Source organism: Capricornis sumatraensis, chromosome 16, assembly GCF_032405125.1.
Source record: "Capricornis sumatraensis isolate serow.1 chromosome 16, serow.2, whole genome shotgun sequence".
Taxonomy (NCBI): Eukaryota; Metazoa; Chordata; class Mammalia; order Artiodactyla; family Bovidae; genus Capricornis; species Capricornis sumatraensis.
This window is the reverse complement of record NC_091084.1, coordinates 33,373,517-33,399,940: the sequence shown is the minus strand read 5'-3', so window position 1 is coordinate 33,399,940 and position 26,424 is coordinate 33,373,517. Positions and strand designations below refer to the sequence as shown.

The 26,424-nt window shown below is 49.0% G+C and overlaps 1 protein-coding gene across 1 annotated transcript in view; it reads right to left on the bottom strand.

Annotated features, from left to right (window-relative positions):
- The window catches only part of GRIK4 (glutamate ionotropic receptor kainate type subunit 4), a 344,872-nt gene that overhangs the window by 102,828 nt on the left and 215,620 nt on the right, over positions 1-26,424 (bottom strand). The window contains exons 7-9 of the mRNA XM_068988252.1: positions 20,846-21,007; positions 15,417-15,569; positions 14,407-14,511 (exon numbers count right to left, since the gene is read on the bottom strand). Coding sequence (XP_068844353.1) covers positions 14,407-14,511; positions 15,417-15,569; positions 20,846-21,007 — 420 coding nt within the window. The remainder of the gene's footprint in view (positions 1-14,406; positions 14,512-15,416; positions 15,570-20,845; positions 21,008-26,424) is intronic.

Genomic DNA, 26,424 nt, shown 5'->3' with positions numbered 1-26,424 from the left:
CTTACTTATAAAAGCAGGCTCTAGTCTAGCCCCTTCCAGCACAAACATGACTTTCTGAAAGTTCCAGGTAGGTGTATAACGCAGCATAGTTTTTCAAAGGGCTTTGGGGGAAGAGCAGGAAGAGACAGTCCTGAGAGGTACAACATAAAGAGGCCTGGAAGGGTGATTGTAGACGAGCACTGGAAGCCTGGCTGCCCAGGTATGAAAATGAAGCAGGTGGTCACCTATGAGGAGGGTGCCAGGAAGGCCGCTCTCCCACCTGCCAGGAGTCAGCTCTCTCTGAGCCCCGCGGCTCATGCCTGGCATCCTTTCAGTAGAGAGCACGGTCTGAGAGCTGGTCAACATGGAAATCAACATCAAAATGTTAACACATTATTATTATTATTATTATTCAATTCAACAGCTATTTATTGAGCCAGTCAGCTGCACACACTACTCACACCTCAAATATTGCATATTGTTCCAGACACCACTCTTCTAGTGGGCCACAGAGTAACTGGAGTGTGTTCCAAGCACATGTCTTCCCTCTTGGCTGAACTCATTACAGTTGGTTCTCATTATTCACGGTAGTTTTGTTTTAACATTGCCACAAACACTGAATTAGGGAGACTGAGCCATTTCTCCTAAGAAAAAAACAGGGTTATGTTCCTATGAGTCTCCAGTCACATTGTGATTAACCAATTAACACATAACCTCGATTCATGTGTGTTTCTGCTGATAGGTATCTTATTTAACACATACTGTCGATTCATTAACATTGACTGAAATCACATTCTAGAAGGATCAAGTAAAGGCAGTCATGGGAAGGATGGATGAGATGTGCGGACCCAAGAAATGGAATTAAGAACAAAAGGAAGAGGTTTCAAAAAAATAAAAAAGAATTCCACCCAATAGATGGAGAAACTTTCTAACAGTGAAAGCTTTCTAAGATGGAATATGCTGTCCCTGTAGGTAGTGAGTTCCTTGAATGCACTGGAGGATTCAAGCACAGACTCTACTTCATGAGAACATATTTGCAAGAATCCAAGCATTTGACTAGCACACTGGTCTAGAGCGTCTTATTAATCCTTTTGGCCTCAAGAGTATGGGATCTAGATTACACTTCTACATCAGGGGAACCAGAAGCAAGGCCAGGGCATCAAGGGACAGATGAGGTCCTTGGACATTGTGAGGAAACAGGAGAACAGGAGTGTGGGGGTAATGAATGCAGAAAGACAAAGTCGCTGTAGGAAACTTCAGCTGTTCACGAGTTTGCTCATTTCTGGTCTTCTCTCCTGGCTGAACTCATGTTTGGTTCTCATAATTCATGGTAGTTGTGTTCTATAACATTACCAAAAACACTGAATTAGGGAGACAGAACCATTTCTCCTTAGGGAAAAATGGGGCTAGGGTCCTATGAGCCTCTGGTCACATTTCCACCAACCAATTAACACATAATCTAGATGTCTGTGTGTTTCTGCCGACAGACATCTTACTTAATACATACTGCTGATTCATTAACGTTGAGCAACAGCACCAAATGTCATGCCTGAACAATGTTTTTCTAATGCTTGTATTTTCTTTGTAAGGCGCATCGCAGCTTTCTTGCACTTAGGAACACTAGACAGCACTTTGGCAGTAAGTGCAGGGGTCATTTTAAATAGCAAAATCACCAAGAAAAAGCACGAAAAGGTGACAGACGTGACACTTGAGAGACTATGAAAAACATCCTTGATTATAGTATAAGCCCAGAGAAGAAGGCAGAGCGTTGCCTCGCTGGACCCCTGCTGGGAATACGCCAGGTGACCCACTCAAATTGTTCCCTGCCACACACACATCTGTGAAAGCACCATGAGCACTACATTGGGGTTGTTGCTTCTGTTTAGTTGCTAAGTCCTGTCTGACTCTTTTGCGACCCCGTGGACTGTAGCCTGCCAGGCTCCACTGTCCATGGGATTTCCCAGGCTAGAATACTGGAGTAGGATGCCATTTCCTTCTCCAGGGGAATCGTCCTGACCCAGAGATCAAACCCTCATCTCCTGCATTGGCAGGCAGATTCTTTACCACTGAGGCACCAGGGAAGGATTGTATTGGGGTTACAAATATGTCTTAGTGAAGAGACAGATTTGCAAATATGGAATCTGCAAATAATGAGGATCAACTGTGCTCATCTGCACTCGAATGTTTGGCTCTTGGGAAGATGTGCACAGACTTCCATCCCAAATCCCCAATCTCTGGAATATGAAGTGGAATTGGGCTTAGCCCTCAACACTCCTCCTGCCAACGAGAACAAATCGACAGTGGCTCTTTCCAGGGACTCTGGTGACCAGTAAGTACTCATTAGGGCAAGAATAGAGATGGGTTCATCCCACTTGGCTCTGGCTAAGGTCCTCTCCTCAGCAATGCTCTTAAGCAATCTAAAAGACTCTTCAACTAGTTTAGGGTTTCAGAAGATAAATTTCCCTGAGTAGGGCAGTGAGGATGCTCATATCATTTTTCTCTTTGGACGGAAATACTGAGTTTGATTAATTCTTTTACCTACATCTCAACTCCCTCTTTTTCTTCATATGGTCAAAAATCTCACAGACATTCTTCTAAACATTTTGGAAGTTCATCAAACTAGCATGTCAGTATACACTCAGTCGTGTCCAACTCTTTGAGACCCCATGGACTGTAGCTCCTCAGGCTCCTCTGTCCACGGGATTTCCCAGGCAAGAATACCGGAATGGGTTGCCATTTTCTTCTCCAGGGGATCTTCCTGACCCAGGGAGTCTCCTGCATCTCTTGCATTGCAGATAGATTCTTTACTGCTTGAGCCATCAGGGAAGCCCAATAAAACCAGCATGGGGTGAGTTCAAGACAGAGGCTGTAAACATGAAGACTCAGCTTCACAGCCCTCTTTCGCCTCCCGAAGATGGAAGGTATTTCAAATTAGCTGCTGAGGAGAGAATTTATCAGAGAGCTCAGGCATGCTTGAGATTTTTCATTTTACAAGAAAATTACTGCCCAAGAACACAACACAGTCAGGGCATGGAGAGTGCCTGGCTTCATCTGTTAACTCACCGGGTAGAGAAGTTTCTCAGGGAAGCAGTTGTACTAATAACACAGCTTTGAGCTCTGAGTGGCAGATGCCAACTGAACTAATGGTTCTAATGAAGCATCTGGGCTGAAGGAAGCTGATCATGCCCCATCTTCCAGGAGTCAGGGGAAGGCTGAGAAGGCAAGAGGGCAGAGGAAGCTTTCAGGGATGGACCGAGGGTGGTCCACTGCTGCTCCCAGACAGATGCAGGCTGTGTGTGGGAGATGGCATGTGGCTGGACCTCACGGAGCTCCAGGAAGACGGGGAGCTCTTAGGAGGGGGAGGACAGTGGTGTCAGCAGCTCTTGTCTGGACAGGCCCCAGGCATCCTGGGGATTCTCCCAGGAGTAGAGGCGTGACTTCCAATTTTCATTTTGACACCCACTCAGAAACTCTGCAGAATGGAATTGCTCATACCACCGCCCGAGGGAGTGGATGAAGGACAGAGGTTGGGGGTGCAAGGAGAGGGGGAGGTGAGGGAGGGCTGTGGGGAACCCATCCTGGAGCGGGGAGGGGTGGGAGTGGGCCGCTGGCAGAATTTATTTCCACTAAGCCTGGCTGGCACGGGCTGGCCCTTGCAGCCCTCTTGCAGGACTCTGGAGTTGCTGTAGGAGTGATATGAGCATATGGCTTGGTCCTGCTTCGTCTCATTCTACTCTGAAGCAGGTGAGAAGTGAGATCCCAGGAATACTGCAGGCATAGAGAGAGAAATATAGGAATAGACATCTCCACAAGACACCCAAACTAAAACGTGCACAATAGAGGAGAACCCTCAGTGCACATCTATGAAAAATAGTCCATTCTGTTCTCGCCACAATTTGATGACCCACATAAAGCAGATACTACGATGACCATCATTCCTGTTTTACTGAGGATGCAATCAAGGAATGGAACGCTGGGGGCTATGAGAGCTTGGACTTGGTCTGAGCCCTTCCACGATCCCACAGGGGCTGCCCTGCACACAGCTCCTTACCTCCCTGAATTTTCCATTCCCCTTGGCCCATCTGCCTGCACTCCCCACACCTCTGGCCTGGAGCCTGCCCTGCGTCTCATCAGAGTTGAGGAATGCGGGCTGCTTGCTGAGACTAAATTAGCAGCTCTCCCTGGCTTGAGCTGGCTGAAGAGGCATGGGAAGCCGTCACTCAGAACTGGCAAACTTCCCCAGGCTGAGTTCAGGCAGGATGCATGATCGGGCATATTACAAGAAATAGATTTCAAACACAGCCCTTTAAAATCCCATTCCTCTGCCCAAAAGCAGCCCCCTGTTTGAAATTTCAAGTAGCTCTAATTTGTTTGCTGGTTGATGTGTGAATAAGCATCGGCAGTCAGTGACTTTTCCATCAAAGCTGGTAAGCAGGAAGGCCCTATGCTTTGGGAGGAAGAGCCAGAAGTCTGTGGGCCAGGGAGGCTGGAGGAGAAGAGGCCCTCAGGTGACACCCTCCCGAAGCCAGCTCATCTGCCCCTTGGCTGTCAGTCATCGTGAGGGTGGCCAGGAGCGCCAGATGCCCTCATGGGAGGGGGTGCTTAATATTAACAGACTTCTAATGAACCAGAGGACTATTGCTGTTAAGAGGATAGAAGCAAATGGAAAAGGAGAAACGTATCAATGATTGGAGGGACTTCCACTCCAGTTTTCAAATTCCAGCTGCCAATGGGGAGGCTTGTCATGTGAAATCTCTCTTGAACAAATGAGGAACACTGGACAAAATCCTAGGTCCCCAGGCTCCCTGCACACTTCCCAGGTCCCAGCCCTGGGCTCTGCACACTCTAGTCCCTTATTCACGGATGCATCCTTTTTCCCAGCCCTTGCTAAGTCTCATGCCCAGCTGGGTGATCCTTGGCTGTAGTCACGGAGTCCTCAAGGAGGCTTGTCCCTCCCCAAACCTGGAGTGACAGCAGTCCAAGCGTGCTACAGAAGAGGCAGCCACAGGGAGCAGGTGAAAGGAGCGCCGGGAGACTCCCTGAGGGCTTCCCTGGAGGTCCAGTGGTTAACAATCCACCTGTCAACGCAGGGACATGAGATCGATCCCTGGTCTGGGAAGATCCGACATGCTTTGGGGCAACTAAGATGGTGCACCATAGCTACTGAAGCCAGCACGCTGAGAGTCTGTGCTCCGCAACAAGAGAAGCCACCGCAGTGAGAAGTCCGAGCACCTCAACTACAGAGTAGCCCCTACTTGCTGCAACTAGAGAAAGCCTGCCGGCAGCAATAAAGACTCAGGAGAAGGCAATGGCACCCCACTCCAGTACTCTTGCCTGGAAAATCCCACGGATGGAGAAGCCTGGTAGGCTGCAGTCCATGGGGTCACAAAGAGCTGGGCACGACTGAGCGACTTCCCTTTCACTTTTCACTTTCATGCACTGGAGAAGGAAATGGCAACCCACTGCAGTGTTCTTGCCTGGAGAATCCCAGGGGACGGGGGAGCCTGGTGGGCTGCCGTCTATGGGGTCACACAGAGTCGGTCGGACACGACTGAAGCGACTTAGCAGCAGCAGCAGCAACCCAAACTAAATACATTATTAATAATTAATTAATTAAAAAAGACTCCCTGAGAAGGGGCTCTGTGATCTGAGCTCTGGTGTCAGCAGGAGGAGCCGAGTGAGAAATGGGATTGAGGGTGCAGGCACAGGTGCGCCGGGTCCATTGTGCAATCACTAGGGCGAGGCGTCAGAGTGGTGGGGTGGTGGGGTGCAGGGGAGGTGGATTGGGGGCTGGGGAGGCGAGGGAGGAGGCTCCCAGCAGGCAGAGCCCAGCGCGTGACAGGCTTGCTGTGAAGCTGCCATTTGCCCTGAAAGCAAACGGGGGCCACCGTGGGGTTTTCAGCCCAGGACTGATGTTTCCTCCTGCCTCCTCTAGTGGGAAAGTTGGACTTGATAACCCTTCAGGTCTCCTCCAACCCTAAGGATTTATAAAGTTCTGGGAGATGTTGACAACTGTTTTAAACCTCTCGCCAATTCCCCTTCTCCCAGCCCCTTCATTAAAAGGGAAAAATGACTTCTCAGGAAACTTCAAAGCAGCCCCCAAACGACCAATCTCTATCTCCTCTCCCTCCTCAGGAGAACCTGCTGCCTCAGAATTTCCCCATCAAAGGCCAAGTCGCAAGGAATGGCCTGCCAAGTAGCCCCCAGCCAGCGCTCTCGTCAGGTCCATCCATGCAGCAAGCGAGGCAGCTGATTTCCAGCAGCAATCCCCACTCCTGCATGGCTGAGCCAGGACCCACTGAGGCTGCTTCAAAGGATCTGCATATTTATGATAAACTCCCTCCTTGGATGGAAAACACATTCGACAGTAGTAATCACTGCACTCTCTCAGCAGCTTCCCCGACTGGCAACCTGTCTGAGCCTTAAAGGCTGTTCTCATTAGCGCAGGTGGGACCTGAGCTGTGCCAGAGGCTCATGCAAAGAGGAATGGGGGACAGAACACAGATGTGGGGGTGGGGGGACCTGTCCATGGACCTGTTCATGACTCCTTCCTCACTGTTCCTCCAAGGCCACGTGCAGGCAATGGCAACACAGACCATCATCTGACAGCGTGTTTTGGGGATTTACTATTGTTCTTCGCTTTGGAAGTTGGAGATGCAATCTGGAGCGGGGACAGACCCCAGCGGGTCTGCTTAAGTTGCATCAAAGCAACAGACACTTCCTGGTCTTCTGGCTGTGAGCGCCACAATAACAAGTGTAGCTGCCTTTACACTACTCAGTGATGTAGCCAAAGCACGTTCTAGAGTCACAAACATTGGACCGCCCCACCCAGACCTCCATGGAAGATGCCAAATGTGCCTGTTTTGGGGTGGAGGTGGGGCTTCTTCAGGCAAGGGGCAGCACAGGAGATCAAAGAGAGGCATCCTGTACTCCCAGCAACTGATGAGACCTGCAGGAACTTTGAGAAACTGGAGACTGGAGTCCCTGAACCTTTTAGAAGACATTGCATCCCTAATTCTCGGTTTGTAAGAGTGACTCACAAAAGCCGTCTTGCCTATCCTCTGCCTCTGGTTAGCACTACACTCAAGTCCTTCCAGGAAATCAGGCCCTTGGAAAGCTGGGTTTGTATCAGCTTTGGAAAACAAACCATGGCTGCCGACTCACAGTGTTTTTATTTGCCTACTTTTGGCCATCTCTGCTGATCTCCATCTCCACACACACAGAGTTAAATGGATCCATGTTCCATGAAAAAGTGGCTCAGGACTGGTTTCTTTGAAAAAACCATGTGAAAATAACCCTGTATATTTTGGAAGTGGTGACTAGGGGCAAGAGGAATAGTTAATCAATTCCAAGGGCTGCAGTTCAGAAAGAACCAAAATTTGAAGACTAATTCCAGTAAGCAGGTTAATGTGGTAAATAGAAATGGAATGTTTTGAGTGAGGGAGGTGAAAGTCCCATGGTGTTCTCAACTATGTGCCACTTAGCTTCATTTGGAGCCTGGTCCCCACTTTAAAGTCTTTATTGAATGTGCGACAATATTCCTTCTGTTGTTTTATGTTCTGGTTTTTCGGCCATGAGGCATGTGGGACCTTAGCCTCCTGATCAGTGATTGAATCCGAACTCCCTGCATTGGAAGACGAAGTTTTAACCACTGGACCATCAGGGAACTCCCGGGTCTCGTGTTTTAATAGAGCCCCAGACAAACCAAAGGGCATTTATGGTGAGAAATCATCAACTGTGTCACACCGGGAATGGCTAGGGGCCACGATTTGGGGAAAGAAAAAGTCAGAGGGGCAGGACAATTCAAACACTGGACAGTGACTGTTGACTGTAATTTTTGCCTTTCCTAAAAGATGAGGATCTCTGACTCATTTATCTTACATTTCTAGCCTTTGACCCAAAGTAGGTGCTCAAAAAAATTTTATGCTAAGTTTCAAAAAGGAATGAATGAAATCAAATCAAATTATGTTTAAGTATTTGAAGAGCTGGTAAAAAAAGGGAGAGAAAGCTGATTGTTCTGGGCTGCTTAATGGGGCAGGATTAGGAGGCAGGTTTTGACTCTGGGCCTGGAAGCTTCTGGAATGTGTCCCTGGGGAGACACTGAACTCCCCAGCCCAGGACGTGCTCAAGGAAAGGATGTGTGGCTGCTTCCCACAGAGATGCTGTGGAGAACATTCTTACATTGGGTTGGAAGATCATGCCAGAGGCCTCAAGGGTCTCCTCCAGCTTGTTCTGGGCCATTCTGCAGAGCAGAAGGACCAGAGACCGTGAAAACAGCTACACCTGAATCAGCTCTTAAGTTTGGAACTAACCAGCTAAATGGATGGGGGCTTCCCAGGTGGCTCAGTGGTAAAGAATCTGCCTGCCAATGCAGGAGACACAGGAGATGAGGGTTTGACCCCTGGTCCAGGATGATCCCATGGAGAAAGGAAGGACAACCCATTTCAATATTCTTGCCTGGGAAATCCCATGGACAGAGGAGCCAGGTGGGCGACAGTCCGTGGTGTTGCAAAGAGTTGGACGTGACTGAACAACTGAGCACAACAGCGGAATGGATGAGGACCAGGATTTTCTCTCAGTTTCTTTACTTGCAAGATGGAGAGAATAGTTTATGCACGGTTGATAAAAGGATGAGAAATTTTAAGTACACAAAACACCCAGCACAGCTCACCATGTAGCAGACCCCAGTAAAGGGTATCCATTCTCATTATGTCAGCAGAGTCAGCTTTCTATCTGACCATAGGTGAGCAGAACAGACTGCTATGCAAATCGAGTTTCAGTAATCTTTGAGCTTAGCCAGGCCAGACGTTGAGGGGTTACCATCTTCACTGCACAGAGGGAGAGACTTGAGGTGCCCTCTTGCGATACATAGTGAGCCCATCGAAAAGTGTTGATCCCACCTCCCCGGCCTCATCCCTCCATCTCCCACAGGCTTAATTAGAGCCTGTTAAGCCATTTCTGATCGTCAGATGAAAGGTGCACTCATCTTATTACAGCCCTAACAAAGTCGCTGGGGGCCTGCTCAGAATCTCTGATCTTTAAACCAAGTCAAAATGAAGGAAATTAAGGGCCTGCTGATGCTGTGCTTCATTTTCCCCCTTGCCTCTTTCAAATACTATTTTTCACAAATTAGGCAGGGAGATTATACTATTCTGATACCACCCAAGACATCTTTTGGAAGATGGGGAGGGAGAATTTGGGATAGAGATAGGAGAACTCATACAGGCAAAAACTGGGGGCTGAAGTTGGCAAACCTTGTCCAGGTTAGGAAATGTTCCTTCCAGGATGCTGTAGGGAACATTTCCCCCTAAACAGCCTCCAATGGAAGATCCACAGATGAAAAACCCTCTCCAAACAGAATCAAAACAGTAATTTTTTTAAATGGTAAAAAAAAAACCCTGAAATTTTAAAAGACTATTTTTAAAATGGTAATAATCCCTTAATCAGCCACTGGCAGAGACTATGGTATTTGGTTCAGACATTTTACCAATTACAACCCACTGGGTCCCTGCATGGTGCTTGCTAAATAATCAAACCCAGCTCTTAACAGTCACTCGCCCAGACAGGAAGAGAAAGAACAAAACCAAAACCAAATGAGAAGATGCCATTACTAAAGAAAGCCCAGCACAGCGGGTCACCAGGAGCCAGGCGCCGTCCTGGTTTGGAGCAGGTTGCAGCAAGTTAAGGTGTTTTGCTTTGGAGGCTAAGGGATTCCAGGAAAGTGAGAAAAGGCAGGAGTGGGAGACCCATGAGCGTGGACTTGGGAGTCAGAGCAGCCTGAGTGTGAATTCCAGTTCTGCGCCCAGAGTCCTTGCTATTTGTGGACTTGGGCCACGTTCCTTAGCAATTCTGAGCTTCGGTTTCCTCACTTGTCAAGTGGGAGTTTTATCTACCTTGAAGGACTGCCCTCCACATCAGAAGTGACCTGTGCAAAGTGCCCATGTGTTGTCTGTGGTACCAAACAGGTTTTCAAGAGGTGTTATTTCCCTGCTCCGTGTCACTCTCCCGAGGATGGAGTTGGGAGAATAGTACAGCAGTTATACTGACATATCCCTGACATTCCTCCTACCCTGGAAGAGAAGCCCAACTAATTACCAGTCCCTAAACCATCTCTTCATCCTGTAATAAGCAGGGGAAGGACACCTGTCAAGAGGCGAAGACTGGGTCGGTGATTGGGATGGGACCTGGGGACCAGAGCTGCGGAGCTACATCTGGCTCATGATACACCCTGCAGGGTTCTCACTGCTACTCACAGAACGTGAGCCAGACAGGCGAGCAGAAAGACGGTCACCAGATTTGTTGAAGGGAAATGGGTAACAGAAGAGGATTACTTTGATGCACTTTATAAGTCCAATCAAGGATGTGTGTCCCTTGGGGTAGCTGAAGGTCAAAAAAACACCATCCTATTTAATGGTCACGTCTGCAGCAGGTTCCATTCAATATTAGCTCAAAAAAGATGAGGGTGTGATACAGGGATGGGGTGGGGGTCAAGCCTATTCTTAGAGGCTGCAGTGCGTATTTGTCAAAGGTGAGCCTGTGGACTGGGGCTTCCCTGATGGCTCAGAGGGTAAAGAAGGTGGCACAGTGGTAAAGAATCTGCCTGCCAATGCAGGAGATGGAGGTTCAATCTCCGGGTCAGGAAGATCCCATGCAGGAGGAAATGGAACCCTCTCTGTTATTCTTGCTTGGAAAATTCCATGGTGGGCTATACTCCATGGGGTCGCAAAGAATCAGACAAGACTGAGCACAGCCCATAGACTACCAGCATGATAATCATCTATCTGGGTGCTAGTTAAGAAGATGCAGGTTCCTGGGAAGCACCCAGTTTTACTAACTCCGTGTATAACTGTAGGGCTTAGGAACATATATTTGAAGGCAAGCACCATGGGTCATTCTTGCATACACCTGGGTTTGAGAAGCCCTACCCTCCACCAATAATAAGTGCTGTGGAAGATGGGGCAGCAGCCGTCTCTGAGCAGAACCCCTTGCTGAGCTGGGCTGGGGTCGAGGGGTGGGTGCCGGTGGCTGGAGATGCTGTTGTCTCCTAATGACTCAGGTAGCTCTGCAGCCCAGCAGCTGGGAAAAGCAGCCTGAGTGGCAGCAGAGGTAAGGTGAAGAGGTACTCCGAGGCTAAGGAGCTGTTCTTCAAGTGGAGGGTGGGATCCGGGCCAACAGCCAACTCTGCCACGGCAGGTGTCGCCTGGTAGAAGTGGGCTTTTTCTGGGGAGCATTAGAAAGCAGGGCTGAAGGCCAAGAGAAGTTTTTCAAAGCCTGAGCCTAGGCTTTCTGTGGACTGAGCCTGGGTTTGGCATCCTCGCTATTCTCCTAACTTCCATTTTTCTTATCCCCTCTTTTTCCTGGCCCTGTTTTACTTTTCCTGAAGCCCTTACCTCCACTGATGTATTATATAGTACTTTTTGCCTCCTGTCTGTCCCCTACTGGAATACATGCTCCATGGAGGCCCACGCTCCATGGAAGACACTAAGCCCATTTTTAACCTTTGTCTAGAAGACAGACTGGCACATTACAGGAACTCAATATATACATGTGTACATATATATGTATATATAGGTATATACATCTGTGATGATTTAGTAGCTAGGTCATGTCTGACTCTTGTGACTCCATGGACTATAGCCAACCGGGCTCCTCTGTCCATGGAATTCTCCAGGCAAGAATAGTGGAGTGGGTTGCCATTTCTTTCTCCAGGGATCTTCCCGATCCAGGAATCAAACCTGGGTCTCCTGCGCTGCAGGCAGATTCCTTACCGACTGAGCTATGAGGGAAGCCCATATGTATATATTGCAAAAAATGAATAAAAGTTCCTTACATCACATCCCCCAGTGGGACTCAGGAAGTCAGCCTGACAATTTTCCTACAGATGGGAGGCTTCATTTGTTCGGGAATTATGAGCCCAAGGGCACGATTTGAGTTTAATAACCTAAAATTGCACTTATTTTTCCCATGTCAGCCTCTTGCCAGACTCTAGGCTCTCTCAGTGTAGGAACTGTATCTTTTCCATTGCTTCCTCCCAGCCCAGTGCCAAACACACAGGAAAAGCTCACAATCTGTGACAGCTGTGAAATGATGATTTTGTGATCCTCTATCCCATAGTTTCTGACTGCTTACCTCACTCCTGCCCCATTTGGGAAGTTATGAAAAACGGTCACTGACGTCACTGCTTCAAGATCACGGAACTCCAGCCCTGAGCTAAGAGCAGTCGTTAACATAGCTCCTCTCTCAGTCTGGGACTCCTGCCTTTTACTTTATTGTCTTCCCAGAAGGGTGATCTGCCCTTGTAGTCGATCATAATTGCTTCCCTCCTAGAAGGAACTCCATTGGCCCTGGTGAGACAGGCTGAATCAGAGTCTCTCAGACACGGGGACCAAGTGGAAGGATGCAGGTGTGATGGCCCTTCCAGCACAGCCCAGGGTGTCACCCAGATCACCTTTGGGGTCTGTTCCTGGGTCCTCCACTAGGTCTACCCAATCAGACTCTTGTGGGGTGGAGTCCAAAAAATCTGCATTTTCCACAAATTGCCAAGGTGATTCTGATGCATAATTTGTCATAATGGTTAAGAACTTGGGTTTTAGAGTCAGAAATGCTTGAATTCAAAACCAGCTGCCATGACTACATTGTTCAAGATCAAGTCTCCTGGAGCTTCAGTTTCCTCGCTTGCAAAACGGGGATTAATGAGAAGTAAACTACTTTGTGGGATTAAAAGGGAAAATATGAATGACATACTTCATGTGGTAAATGGCTCATGGTTAGAGTTTGATGAATGAAAACCCCTATGATAATGATGATGGTGGTGGTCATGGAAATGATAGAGATGGCGGTGGTGGTGAAGATGATGATGGTGGTGCGGTGGTGATGAAGATGATGATGGTGGTAGTGGTGATGAAGATGATGGTGGTGGTGGTGATGAAGAGGATGATGATGGTGGTGGTGGTGGTGAAGATGATGGTGGTGGTGGTGGTGGTGAAGATGATGGTGGTGGTGGTGGTGGTGAAGATGATGGTGGTGGTGGTGGTGGTGAAGATGATGGTGGTGGTGGTATGGTGATGAAGATGATGGTGGCAGTGGGGTGGTGATGAAGATGATGATGGTGGGGGTGGTGATGAAGATGATGATGGTGGCGGTGGTGGTGGTGGTGAAGATGATGGTGGTTGTGGTGAAGATGATGGGGTTGTTGGTAGTGGTGAAGATGATGGTGATGGTGGTTGTGGTGAAGATGATGGTGGTGGTGGTAGTGGTGAAGATGATGGTGGTGGTAATGAAGATGATGATGGTGGTGGTGGTGGTGATGATGGTGGTGGTGATGAAGAAGATGATGGTGGCGGTGGTGGTGGTGAAGATGATGGTGGTGGTGGTGGTGGTGGTGAAGATGATGATGGTGGTTGTGGTGAAGATGATGGTGGTGGTGGTTGTGGTGAAGATGGTGGTGGTGGTAGTGGTGAAGATGATGGTGGTGGTGGTGAAGATGATGCAGATGGTGACGATGAAGGTGCAGATCATGGTGATGGTGGCCATGAGGATGATGGTGCTGGGGGCGGTGGTGAAGATGACGGTAGTGGTACTGATGAAGAAGATGACGATGATTCTTCTTAATCTCCTGGAAAGGTGATTCTGCAACCTCTTCAGTGGTATGTTTCCTTCGCCACTCTGATAGTCAGGAGGCTCTTCAATATGTCTGCTTCCTGCTATAATTAGTGCATCATTTTCTGCTTCTAATGTTTTCCTAAGGTTGGAGAAAGGCTACACTAAGAATAAAGAATTTACTACTGGAGTGATGGAGAGGCTGGGAGACTTTCAGAGAGGCACTTGGAGTGACTGCCAGAATCCCCGTTTCCTCTGATGTAGGAGAATCGGAGGAAAGGAGAGTGAGAAGGTTAATGCAGGAGGATGAGAGAGGCGGGGCGAGTTGAAAGGAGAGCCGGAGGATGAAGCACCCCTGAGTTGGACAGGGAGCAGCCAGGAGAGGAGGGGTGTGACTGGCATGGCAGGGGGCAGAGCTGGGTTGTTCAGACAAGAGCTGACAGGAGAGAACTGAACCCTGAAGGGACTCCTCAAACCCCATGGGATGGGATCTGATCCATTTGCGAGCAGCAAGCCACCTGGAAACTAACCCTGGTCCCAGGATTAGGGCGAAATTCAGGAAGCAGAATAATCCACATGGTAGAATGCCCCCCTCTCTTCCCTCTCTCGCTGTGAAGCACAGTTGCCTCCCTCTTGGTGTTCTGCTGGGGCTGTGACCCCTTATCCACACTGGCTGATCCTGGTGCAGGACGAGGAGAAGCCTTGCACTGGACACCGCCTGCTGCTCTGGGGATGACAGCAGGAGGTCATCCTGAGTGCCAAGGAGAAATGGGCTGGGGGACAGAGACAGGAGCAAGGAGGAGGGATCTGCCAGCAGGCTAGGCTTACCTGCCGGAAACCATTCCTTGTGAACTGCAAGATTTTCAAGGCATAGTTGGACCTCTGGCCTTTGCTGTTGAATTCAATGTGGCCGGTGAGACCTTCCAATTCTACCTGTCCAAGAGAGAGTGAGTTACAGCACCAAATAGGCCCAGCCTTCCATGTGGCGAGGAGCAAGCATTCCACCATACTAGTGAAGGATGCACAAGAGAGGGCAAGCCGTCAAGACCTGTTCTCCTGTCCACCTCTCAGCCACAGGATCTTGAGACTATGGAAATGATGTCTCTGGAACCAGTTCAGACTTGGCCGGGGCTGGAGGAGGAAAGGATGCCCCACACCCAGTGACCTCATAGCTGCCGCATAAACCAATTCGGTACTGAGATGCTAGTTTGAGCTCAGATCCCCCAGAGCTCCTCCTCCACGCTCTTGGCTGCGAATATCATCTATCCTCCTTGGGCAGCTGCTCGCCCATCTCTAAGCTGCAGGAAGTCAGGATGACCTGACTCTAGCTGCAAAGTCCCAGCCGCTCTGCACCAGGTTTCTCTGATGGGAGATGGCTTTTTCCTGGGCTAGAATCCATGTCCATCCCACCAGTGGTGGCTTAGCTGGGAGAACTCTGGGGGAACTTAGCATCAGGCCAGAAGTGCTGAGCCTGTGACTCCCTGAGGGGCCAACAGCCATGGCAGCATTATCCATCCCCACGTGTGCAGAGCTTTGCAGGGACTAGGTCTGAGCCAACAGGGTCCCAGTTCCAAGCCTAGAATCCAGGGACTGCCTAACAGTCTAAGGCTCAAGAGCCACTGCCTTGCAAACAAACTTGCCATGGGTTCTCAGTGGTTTTTAGGGATTAGGGAGCAACTGGGACTGATGGCCCCTGAATGGGATCACCACAGATCATTGTTTTACCCATGGCTGTGATATACTGGGAGGCCTGGAGGTGGGGGGCCTGGAACAGTGTCCCCCCCCAATCCGCCCCTTGCAGGCTGGGCGTGGCCCACAGGGTTTCCACCACCCCTCACCATGCGCAGGTAGTTCATGAGGCTGGTGCCGTGCTGCCAGATCTGGGCCGAGCCGCAAGACAAGGGCTTCACACCGATCTCCTGGCTGCGGTTCAGCTCCTGCACCGCGGTCACCACGGCATAGACAGCGTCAAACAGCAGGGCCGAGGACAGCTGAGGCAGAGAGACAAAGTGGTGGGTATAAAGGAGGAAAAGGAAGAGGAGGAAGAAAGGAGGAGGAAGAAAAAGCAAAACAAAGAAGTGAGGGTGTGTCTCGGATGCCCTGGGTCCACCTCTCCCTGGAGACTTGCAGACACAGCTCGCCAGGCCATTTCTCGCATCCTCCCACCAGGCCCCAAGCTCGCTCCTGCCACATGGTTGCCGCTTCCCACGTCGTCTGGGACGCGGTTGTCTTGGCTGATGCTCCCTCATTAGCAAACGATCCAGATGCCGAGAGATCGGCATGTGCTTATCTGCAGTATTCTCTGGCACTTGGCCTTCAAGATTCTTCAGGTGCTTCTAAGTAATTACAACTCCAACAAGGGATGCTGGGGGTGAGGAGGAGGAAGAGGATGGAAGGACCACCCTCAAAGTCCCTGTCTTCTCTCCATCTGTATCTTGTCTTCAGAGAGGTGACCTAGGTGATGTATCCCCAGTGTGCTCTGGGCTTCATGAGTCCTTTCTGCAGTCCAGCTTGGGCTGCCTTGAGTTCCTGAAACCTCCTAAGCCCCGAACATCTCCTTTTCCCAGCTTAGTCTCCAAGGGTCCTCTGTCTATCACCAGACAGTTCTCTCCCAGGCTCCTGGCAATCAGCCCAGGTCTCTCACTGGGATCCTCCAGCAGCTTCTCTGAAACCTTGTGTTCCATCCACACTCCTCCAGCTAATTCCTCCCACCCCATCCCCCATCACCAATTTCACCTCCGAAGGTGTGAGAGCCTGTTATCTAACTTCTGGCTCATCAGCTTTTCCATCCCACTGCAGGTCTCCATCCCGAAGCATCTTTTTGGTCTCCCAATTGCTTTCTCCCTCTCCTATTATTTACTAATTTAGCTCTGGAAGGCATTTGGCACTGCAGTTGGGGAAAGTCCTGGTACCTAACCAGCGCTCCATCTATGTTTCTGCTCCTGGGTCTGCAAAGCCCACTATCCCTGCTCCTTCCATCTTCCATCCTGTTTGCCTTTCGGAGCCCTTGCTGTCTTTCTGTGGCTTCTGTTCCCCATCTGTGTGGGCATGCCTCTAGGTCCTGTCTCTGCTTCTCTTGCCCTTGTCTCTTCTAAATATTAAATCCCCCAAACGACTCAATTCTCATTTAAAATCCTCTCCTCTTTCTTGGCTCGAAATGTTCCTTGGCAAACACCCGTGATTCTCTTGTTTTTATATTTTCATTTGTTTCTTCATTGCTATCTTCTTTGAAGCTGTTTGTAAATTGTTTAGGGGAATGAAAGATTGTATAAATTAAGATGAATCAATCTGACTCAAGGAATAGCAGCTGAATTTCTCCCCCATCCATTGGAATAAAAATAAGAGTATCTTTTAACCACACCACTGTAACCCTTATATTCCCCAACACCCTCAGATCACTGGATTCCCAGAGTCCTCTTGGGTGTCCGTTTGTCTCTGAACTTCTGTCACTTAAACTCTGATCCCCAGCACAATTCCAGGACAGGAACCATTAAAATTTCATGGAATAGTTCTTACAATCTGGGTTTTATTCAATGAAATAAACACTTAATTACAAACAGCTGTTTTAGCCCAAATTCTAATTACTTAATCTAGCCATCTGTAATTTTAATGATTTTCTACGATTTTTGTTCTTTGCTGCGTGATGAATGGGAGTGGCATATGTAATTAGCAGGGACGTGTCTTCGTTCAAGACTGTCTTCTGCTCAGGCAGAAAGCATGGTTGTGGTTGGCCGGCAGCCGCCAGGCAGGCATGGCCTGGTGTGGGCAGCACTGAGCGCTTTTTTTTTTTTTTGGTGGTCTCCCTTCTGTACAGCCACTCCCTCTCTGTGCCCTTGGAACTGGGCCCGCATTCCAACAAGCTCCACCTGGAACATCATGGGTCCAACAGGGAAGAAGAGGAAGAGAGGGAGGCACACTCCAGTTGGGAGAAAAAGAAGTAAGAGAGAAGAAAATGCAACGAAAATGTGGAGTGTGGGAGAGAAAACACAGAAAGGGCCAGAAGGGAAGGAGGTTATAGTGGCACAGGAAAGTGGAAAGGGCAGAGTGAGCGGGGAGGAGATGAGAAGGAAAAAGAGAACAGAGCTGATGGGGAGGAGAGGTTCGTGGAGGAAAGAGGGAGGAGGGGAGTGGTCCCTCCCCGATGGAGCATCTCTTTAAGAAGCTGAGTGGGGAGACAAACTGGGCGGTGTGTTCCTGGAAATGATTCTTTCTCGTCTTCCAGCTCCTGGCAGATGAAGGAGCTAGGCTGTTTGTGCTGGGAATTTCCGCCCCCAAAGAGACAGGAAGAGGCACCGCTTTTCAAAAGGTAGGTGCTGAAGCGAGAAGCCTGGAGAAAGATGAGCTTCACATTCATCAAGGGGAGGAGTTCCTACACCACCTTCCCTTCAGACACCGTGGCTGGAAGGTTCTGTAAGCTAGAGTCCAGGCTGTGCTGTGGCCCCGTCCTCTGGAGGTCCTCCACAAGGCCCCCCGGCACTCCTGCACCTCAGTTTTCTCATTTGTTCAACAAGGGCAGCATGACTGCTATTGTCTGTTATTAGGGTGCCATGAAGAGGAAGAAGTCCAGGTGGGATTATTTCAAGCATCAGCGGTTCAGCATTCTATCTGTTCTCACTCCTTGACTCTGAGTCTGTGAGTGCGGCTTTCTTTGGCCAACAAGATGAAGTGGGAGTCACAGGTGCCCATCCTGGGAGCGTAGGACTCAGAGGTCTTGTGCATTTCCACTTGCTTTGCCGCCCTCCTGCCACCACCATGAGAGAACATGCCAGGCCAGCCTGCTGGGGTAGAAGCATGAGAGCTATGTGGAGCCCCAGCCTCGATCAGCCAACTCCTAGGCACTGAATGAGCTCAGCCAGATCAACAGAGCTGCCCTGCTGAGCCAGCTTAGATGAGTTGATCCCTGGTTGACCCTCAGATGCACGAGCTCCATAAATGTTCATTGTTGTAAGCTGGTAAGGTCTGGGTGCTGGCTGTTACAAAGCTGGTGTTGCAAAAGCTACCTGATATACTTACTAATGCTTCCTGAAATATCTGCCAGATAAAATGTTAAATAAGTTCACTCAGTGCACGTAGTGGAAGAAGTGGTCAAGTGTTAGTCATTCAATCGTGTCCTACTCTTTGCGACCCCCACAGACTATAGCCCGCCAGGCTTCTCCGTCTGTGGAATTCTCCAGGCAAGAATACTGTAGTGGGTAGTCATTCCCTTTTCCAGGGGATCTTCTCAACCCAGGGATTGAACCTGGGTCTCCTGCATTGCAGGCAGATTCTTTACCGTCTGAGCCACCAGGGAATGGTTCTCGAAGTATCCAGCAGATGGAATGTTAAATAAATTAATTCAGTGCATATCTGTACTCTTCACATTATGCAGTAAAGTTGAGGATGGAATCATATCGCATTTTATCTTCACAATAATCCTCTAAGATGGTCAAATCTAATTCCCCAACATGACAGAAAAAGCATCTGAGGCCCAGGAGGGTTACATAGCTACCTAAGATTACACAGCAAGGGAACAGCAGAGCCAGGATTTGAATCCAGATCCTGTGCCTCCAAAGCCAGTGCTCTTGTCAGCACATGTGAGCACAGCCCAAGCCGGTCCCACAGCCCTGTGAGTGGCGCCGCCTGGCCGGGGTGTCGGGTGGGCATGAACCAGGTGCCCGGGGCCGCCCATCTGCCTGTCTGCGGTCAATGTGCACACAAATGGCCGGGTTGAAAACCTCAGAGGGACACTGGCAATGTGGCACCAGGACCTTTAATGTCACTAGGCCGGATGCCAAATGTGGACTGGTTTGGGTTGGAGAGGAGGTGGCAGGTTTTGCCTTCTCTTAGCTGAGTTGGTAAACAGTCTGCCTGCAATGCAGGAGACCCCTGTTCGATTCCTGGGTCGGGAAGATCCACTGGAGAAGGGATAGGCTACCCACTCCAGTATTCTTGGGCTTCCCTTGTGGCTCAGCTGGCAAAGAATCTGCCTGCAATGCAGGAGACCTGGGCTTGATCCCTGGGTTGGGAAGATCCCCTGGAGAAGGGAATGGCAGCCCACTCTAGTATTCTTGCCTGGGAAACCCCACGGACACAGGAGCCTGGTGGGCTACAGTCTATGGGGCTGCAAAGAGTCAGACACGACTAAATGACTTTCACTTCACTTCACTTCACTTCCTGATACTGTGCTCCAGCCTCTGTGAGGTGTGATGAGCACCTCATTACAACACTGGAGTGGTGAGTGCAAGACCCGCAGACAAGACGGGGGCAACAGGGCTGCACTCCTCCCGGGATGGGTGAGCCTCCCCATGACCCTGTGCCTGGGGACTCGTCACTGTCCCTTAAGCAACTGGGGGTGAGGACTCCCTTCTTCCAGGTGTTTCGCCCCGGGAAATCCTTCCCTTGGCATCTTTCCTCTTTCAGGTCTAAAACACCCTGCTAGAATGCGCTGAGAACCTTCTAGCTCAAGTTCTCATGCCTCCTTCTCTCAGTTGGTTCCCTCATCAAAGCTCCTTGAGCTTTGCAAGAGTTCTGACCTTCGAAAAGTTATATGAGCATCACATGAACAGCCTCATAGGGCTTTGGGAGGCTTAAATCTAACCCGGCTAGGACAGATCTAGAAAGCCATGCAAGCCCACTTCCAGAGAACGTGCCTTGTAATAAATGAACGTGAGCAGACATCCTTGACAGGCCCCACAGAGTAAGGACATTGGACCTGGTAGAGAACAGCCAGGAAAATCTCTTCCTCCATCACACACACACAGGGAACGAAGTGCGGGGAGGAAAACGCAGGTAAAGGCACAAAGGAAGCCTGTCTGGATGAGCTGCACTGGGGGCAATGGTCCACGGCACAGGACCAGGAGTATCAGAATCTTATTTCACTTGCAAAACGCTTGGTGTTTGCCCCTGAACAAGATCCCCACATCTCCTTCCCTCATCTCCATGTCTGGGCATCAGTCTATCTGAGAGATGAAGGAACAGATCAGCTAAAGCCCTTCCAACGTAAGATTCTTGGATCCAAAACTCAGTGGGTCTTAGCAACAGCATCATCAGGAGTCTGGCCACAGACATCACTAAATGACAGTCTGGAGCCTCCACATGCTCCCTCCCTGCTGACTTCTCCCCCAAAGTGTGCCTTGTAAGCACTTTCCAGCCCTTGTATGATCTAGTGTTGAGCTGGGCCTGGAGAATGCTGGAGTCCAGGCTGGGCTGTATTTGGGGGGAGGGGCTGGCTCACAGAGGGGGTGCTGACAGCAAAGGGGCACCAGGGAGGGGCCTGGTGGGCACTTACTGCGGGCCCCGTGAAGGGCACGTGGTCACAGTTCTCCTGCCAGGACTGGTTGAGGCTCTGTGCAAACTCTTGGAAGAAAGCGTGGGACTGGTTGAAGATGGAAAAGCCCAGAATGTTGACTCGATCGTCCACGAGACTGTCCATCCGCTGGAGCGAGAACTCCTGAAAGACGCAGCAGGCAGGGCAGAGCAGGGTCAGGGAGGGCAGGGTGGGTGGGCTCTGCGGGCTCACAGCTGGGGAGTGCAGCCTAGCCAGATGGACACAAGGCCAGGTGCTCCGCTGGCCGTCAGGGTCCAGGGATGGCAGAGAGTCCTTTCTCAAATAGCTCACAGGGTAGGGGTGCGGGGGGGAGAAAAGAGAAATGAGCAGAATGATCTCTACGAAGGGCATGTGTACAATGCTCTGGCTGGAGAAAGAAAGAAAAACACGAATGAGCTGGTGGAGGCAGGATGCTGTGTGCAGAAGGTGTGACCCGTGAGCTGTCTTGAAGGATGCTCAGGCATTTTCTGGGTGGAAAATGTGAGTGGACCAAGGCTATTCCAGACGGAAGTCACCATGGACACAAAGACCTGGAGGTGAGAGAGTGTGTGGGCGCCTGTGGAATACTTTCACAGGAGCATCGCTCTTCAGAGTGCATCCACAGAACGCCTGCCGTCAGACTCACCTGGGTATCTTTTTTAAAATTTTTCACAGAACTAGAACAAATAATTTCAAGATTTGTATGGAAATACAAAAAACCTTGAATAGCCAAAGCAATCTTGAGAAAGAAGAATGGAACTGGAGGAATCAACTTGCCTGACTTCAGGCTCTACTACAAAGCCACAGTCATCAAAACAGTATGGTACTGGCACAAAGACAGACATATAGATCAATGGAACAAAATAGAAAGCCCAGAGATAAATCCACACACATATGGACACCTTATCTTTGACAAAGGAGGCAAGAATATACAATGGAGTAAAGACAATCTCTTTAACAAGTGGTGCTGGGAAAACTGGTCAACCACTTGTAAAAGAATGAAACTAGATCACTTTCTAACACCGCACACAAAAATAAACTCAAAATGGATTAAAGATCTAAATGTAAGACCAGAAACTATAAAACTCCTAGAGGAGAATATAGGCAAAACACTCTCAGACATAAATCACAGCAGGATCCTCTATGATCCACCTCCCAGAATTCTGGAAATAAAAGCAAAAATAAACAAATGGGATCTAATTAAAATTAAAAGCTTCTGCACAACAAAGGAAACTATAAGCAAGGTGAAAAGACAGCCTTCTGAATGGGAGAAAATAATAGCAAATGAAGCAACTGACAAACAACTAATCTCAAAAATATACAAGCAACTTATGCAGCTCAATTCCAGAAAAATAAACGACCCAATCAAAAAATGGGCCAAAGAACTAAATAGACATTTCTCCAAAGAAGACATACGGATGGCTAACAAACACATGAAAAGATGCTCAACATCACTCATTATCAGAGAAATGCAAATCAAAACCACAACGAGGTACCACTTCACACCAGTCAGAATGGCTGCGATCCAAAAATCTGCAAGCAACAAATGCTGGAGAGGGTGTGGAGAAAAGGGAACCCTCCTACACTGTTGGTGGGAATGCAAACTAGTACAGCCACTATGGAGAACAGTGTGGAGATTCCTTAAAAAATTGCAAATAGAACTACCTTATGACCCAGCAATCCCACTGCTGGGTATACACACCGAGGAAACCAGAATTGAAAGAGACACATGTACCCCAATGTTCATCGCAGCACTGTTTATAATAGCCAGGACATGGAAACAACCTAGATGTCCATCAGCAGATGAATGGATAAGGAAGCTTTGGTACATATACACGATGGAGTATTACTCAGCCGTTAAAAAGAATTCATTTGAATCAGTTCTGATGAGATGGATGAAACTGGAGCCGATTATACAGAGTGAAGTAAGCCAGAAAGAAAAACACCAATACAGTATACTAACACATATATATGGAATTTAGAAAGATGGCAATGACGACCCTGTATGCAAGACAGGAAAAAAGACACAGCTGTGTATAACGAACTTTTGGACTCAGAGAGAGAGGGAGAGGGCGGGATGATTTGGGAGAATGGCATTCTATCATGTATACTATCATGTAAGAATTGAATCGCCAGTCTATGTCTGACGCAAGATACAGCATGATTGGGGCTGGTGCATGGGGATCACCCACAGAGATGTTATGGGGAGGGAGGTGGGAGGGGGTTTCATGTTTGGGAACACATGTAAGAATTAAAGATTTTAAAATTTAATAAAAAAAATAAAAAAAATAAAAAAAAAATAAAAAAAAATAAAAAAATAAACACAGATATCCTGTTGTGATAACCTTTGACACTCTATTTCACGGTGATGGTAAATAACAACTGCCCCCATTTTGTAATGTCGTTCCTGGTTAAACAGTGCCATTAAAAAAAAAAAAAAAAAGTGATGATGCCTGCATCCCACCTAACACCAACTGAATCCATTATCTCAGAAGCTGAGGCCCAGGACTCGGTATTTTTAGTAGGGTCCAAGGTCATATGCACATTAAAGTTTGAGAGTCACTGGGTCAGAACCAGGATACGTGAGGGTGAGGTGACCGTGAGAGATGGAGCGGGAGATGTCAGCAGGGGCCAGAGCACAGGGCTTGGTTCCTGGGTCAGGGAGCTCGCACTTTATCCTAATAGTGATGGGACCTGAAGGCTCAGCCAGCCGAGGAGTAAGAAGATCACGTTGTATTTCTAAGAATCTCCACCTGAACATCTGCAGGTAGGGCTGTGCCTTCATTTTATTATTATTATTTTTTATTCATTTCACAAATATTGAAGTGCCGATTATGTGCCAGACATGGGCACAGAGGATGTTCTAGACACGGAATATATATGAACAAGAAACACATTTCCTGACGTCCAGGAACTTGCAGGTTAGGGGACGAGACAGACTGTAAGCAAACAAATAAACACATATACTGTCAGATAGGGCTCCCGGTGGCTCAGCAGTAAAGAATTTGCCTACAATGCAGGAGCCACAGGGAGACACAGTTTTGATCCCTGGGTCAGAAAGATCCCCTGGAAAAGGGTATGGCAACCCACTTCAGTATTCTCGCCTGGAGAATTCCAAGAACAGAGGAGCCTGGTGGGCTACAGTCCATGAGGTCAGAGAGTCGGACACAACTGAAGCGACTTAGCACCCAGGCACCGTCAGGTATCTATGGGGGGTTAGGGTGGGCGTTGCTCCCCGAGATGAGGAAGTTAGGGAAATCCCATGTGGGGCAGTGGCATTTAGATACTCAAGGGGATTCTCCCAGGATGTGTGGGCCTCACCCAATCACGTGGCTGGAGCCATGGTTTCACTCAGCTAAAAGCTGCAGGCATGAGTCTCAAGGAGGTCAGTTAGTGTCACAGGGAGAAGCACCCCTATCTCAGGCAGGGCTGAGGTCAGAGCCCTGAACCCCGAAAGTCCCCCTGGTCCTATACAGGGACACCAGGCAAGAGAGTGTGGGCTATTCAGCTCACCAATCCCTGCTCCTGAAATAATGCCTTCACATGCAGGTCAGGTCATCCTTGTGCATTGAATTCACATTCATCACACATTTATTCCACATGCCTCGCACACAGCTCTGCACCCTCTGGGCACATGGTTGTTAGACCCCAGGACTAATCCATCAGCCACTCCATTTGACATGACAGATGGCAGGTGCCGTGGGCTTGCTTTGTAGCTGAGCAGAAACACGGCTCTTCTTCAGGCGGCCTCATTGTCTTAAGGCTTAGTTCCTCTAGGCCCCTGTCACGTCCCTGGCAAACTCACTCACTCACATCCACGGCCACGGCCAAGCCCTCGGGCCATGGGCCTGCGCTTTGCCTGGAGTCCAGCCTCATTAGCTGCAGCTTGCAGACTAAAGTTACAAAGATGCTTTTGGAGCCACCAAAGGCTGACAGCATGGAGTGGGATGAGGATTAAGTGTCTTTTGGATCCTGCCACATCCCCGTCAGGGGAACCCAGACGTGTCAGAAAATGTATTGATTCATAAGCTGATATGTCTCCCGTCTCTAACAGGGCAGCTGCCCATGCGCTCTGGGCTATCAACAGACACAAGGGTGCAGATGGCTAACGAGGAGAGAGCATCTGGCAAGGACGGGGTGGCGGGGTGCAGGGCCAGGCTGCTGTCAGGTGACCGAGGGGCCTCCCTGGCTGTAGTTGGTGTGGGGGGAGCTGGAGATGTCCCCTCTCCCTCGGCTTCTGTGTCAACGTGGGCAGCTCGTCACCACCACCACCCGCTGCCCTATCCTCACATGCACAGCAGGGTGGAAGAAGGCCCATTTCAAGGAAGCCCTGATAGCTCAGCTGGTAAAGAATCCACCTGCAATGCAGGAGACCTTGGTTCGATTCCTGGGTTGGGAAGATCCCCTGGAGAAGGGATAGGCTACCCACTCCAGTATTCTTGGGCTTCCCTTGTGGCTCAGCTGGTATAGAATCCGCCTGCAATGTGGGAGACCAGGGTTCGATCCCTGGGTTGGGAAGATCCCCTGGAGAAGGGAAAGGCTACCCACTCCAGTATTCTGGCCTGGCGAATTCTATGGACTGTATAGTCCATGGGGTTGCAAAGAGTTGGACATAATTGAGCAACTTTCACTTTCACTTTGACACCTTGATGTCTAGACTCACAGTGGCAATAGGGGGGACACATGGTAAGCGCTTTGGGTTCAAATCCAGGTGCTGCACTATACTGCCATGTGTGATCTGGGCTTCAGATCCTCATTTAAAGCGGCAACTACAATGACAGCAACCTCAGAGGTTGTTCAAGGAACAAGTAATAGGCACGCACCAGGTGTATCATCTCTGGCAATAAGACATGTTCAACATGGGACAGCTACGAACATGCTACCACAAGACTGTGAGCAGCTTCTAGCTTCCTACTTCTTTAGTTCCACTCGTCTTGGAAACCTGAGTTCAGAGGGCATTTCCTTGAAACGCATGACCCGAGCTGAGTAAGAATGGATGAATTAATTACAGACACTTAGAGACAGCCCATCCCAAAGCCAGACAACCTGTCTTCCTGCCTTTTAATAACTACCTTCTCATCCTCCAATTATATCCTATTTTCAAAGGCCCCCTTAAGATAAAAAGATCCAGGAGCTTCCTTGATAATCCATCCTATTTATAACGACTCATGGGAGAGCTTGTGAAAGGACAAGAAAGGGGTGGAGTGTGCTTTTATTGTAATTTCCCAGGACACTTCAGGCTTCTATTCTCTAAGCATCTTCACTGTTAGGAAATGCTTCTTTCTGTCTGAACTTACACTCTTCTGCTGCTGCTGAAGCTTGGTATCGAAGTGAAAATGGGAAACAGCTGCCCACTGCCAGTTTGTACACAAAGAAAATCTTCTAAGTTCTAGTATTTCCCAAAGTGTGTTTCTTAGGACACTAGCTTTTCTGGGAAGTGTTAACAGAATTTTCAAGAAAACAAATTTCCATGTTCAAATAAGGGGAGCAAACCTGGCATGTTCTAACCACATGTTCAAGATTGGCAACGCACCCTAGCACATTAAAGGGTTAAAGAAGTC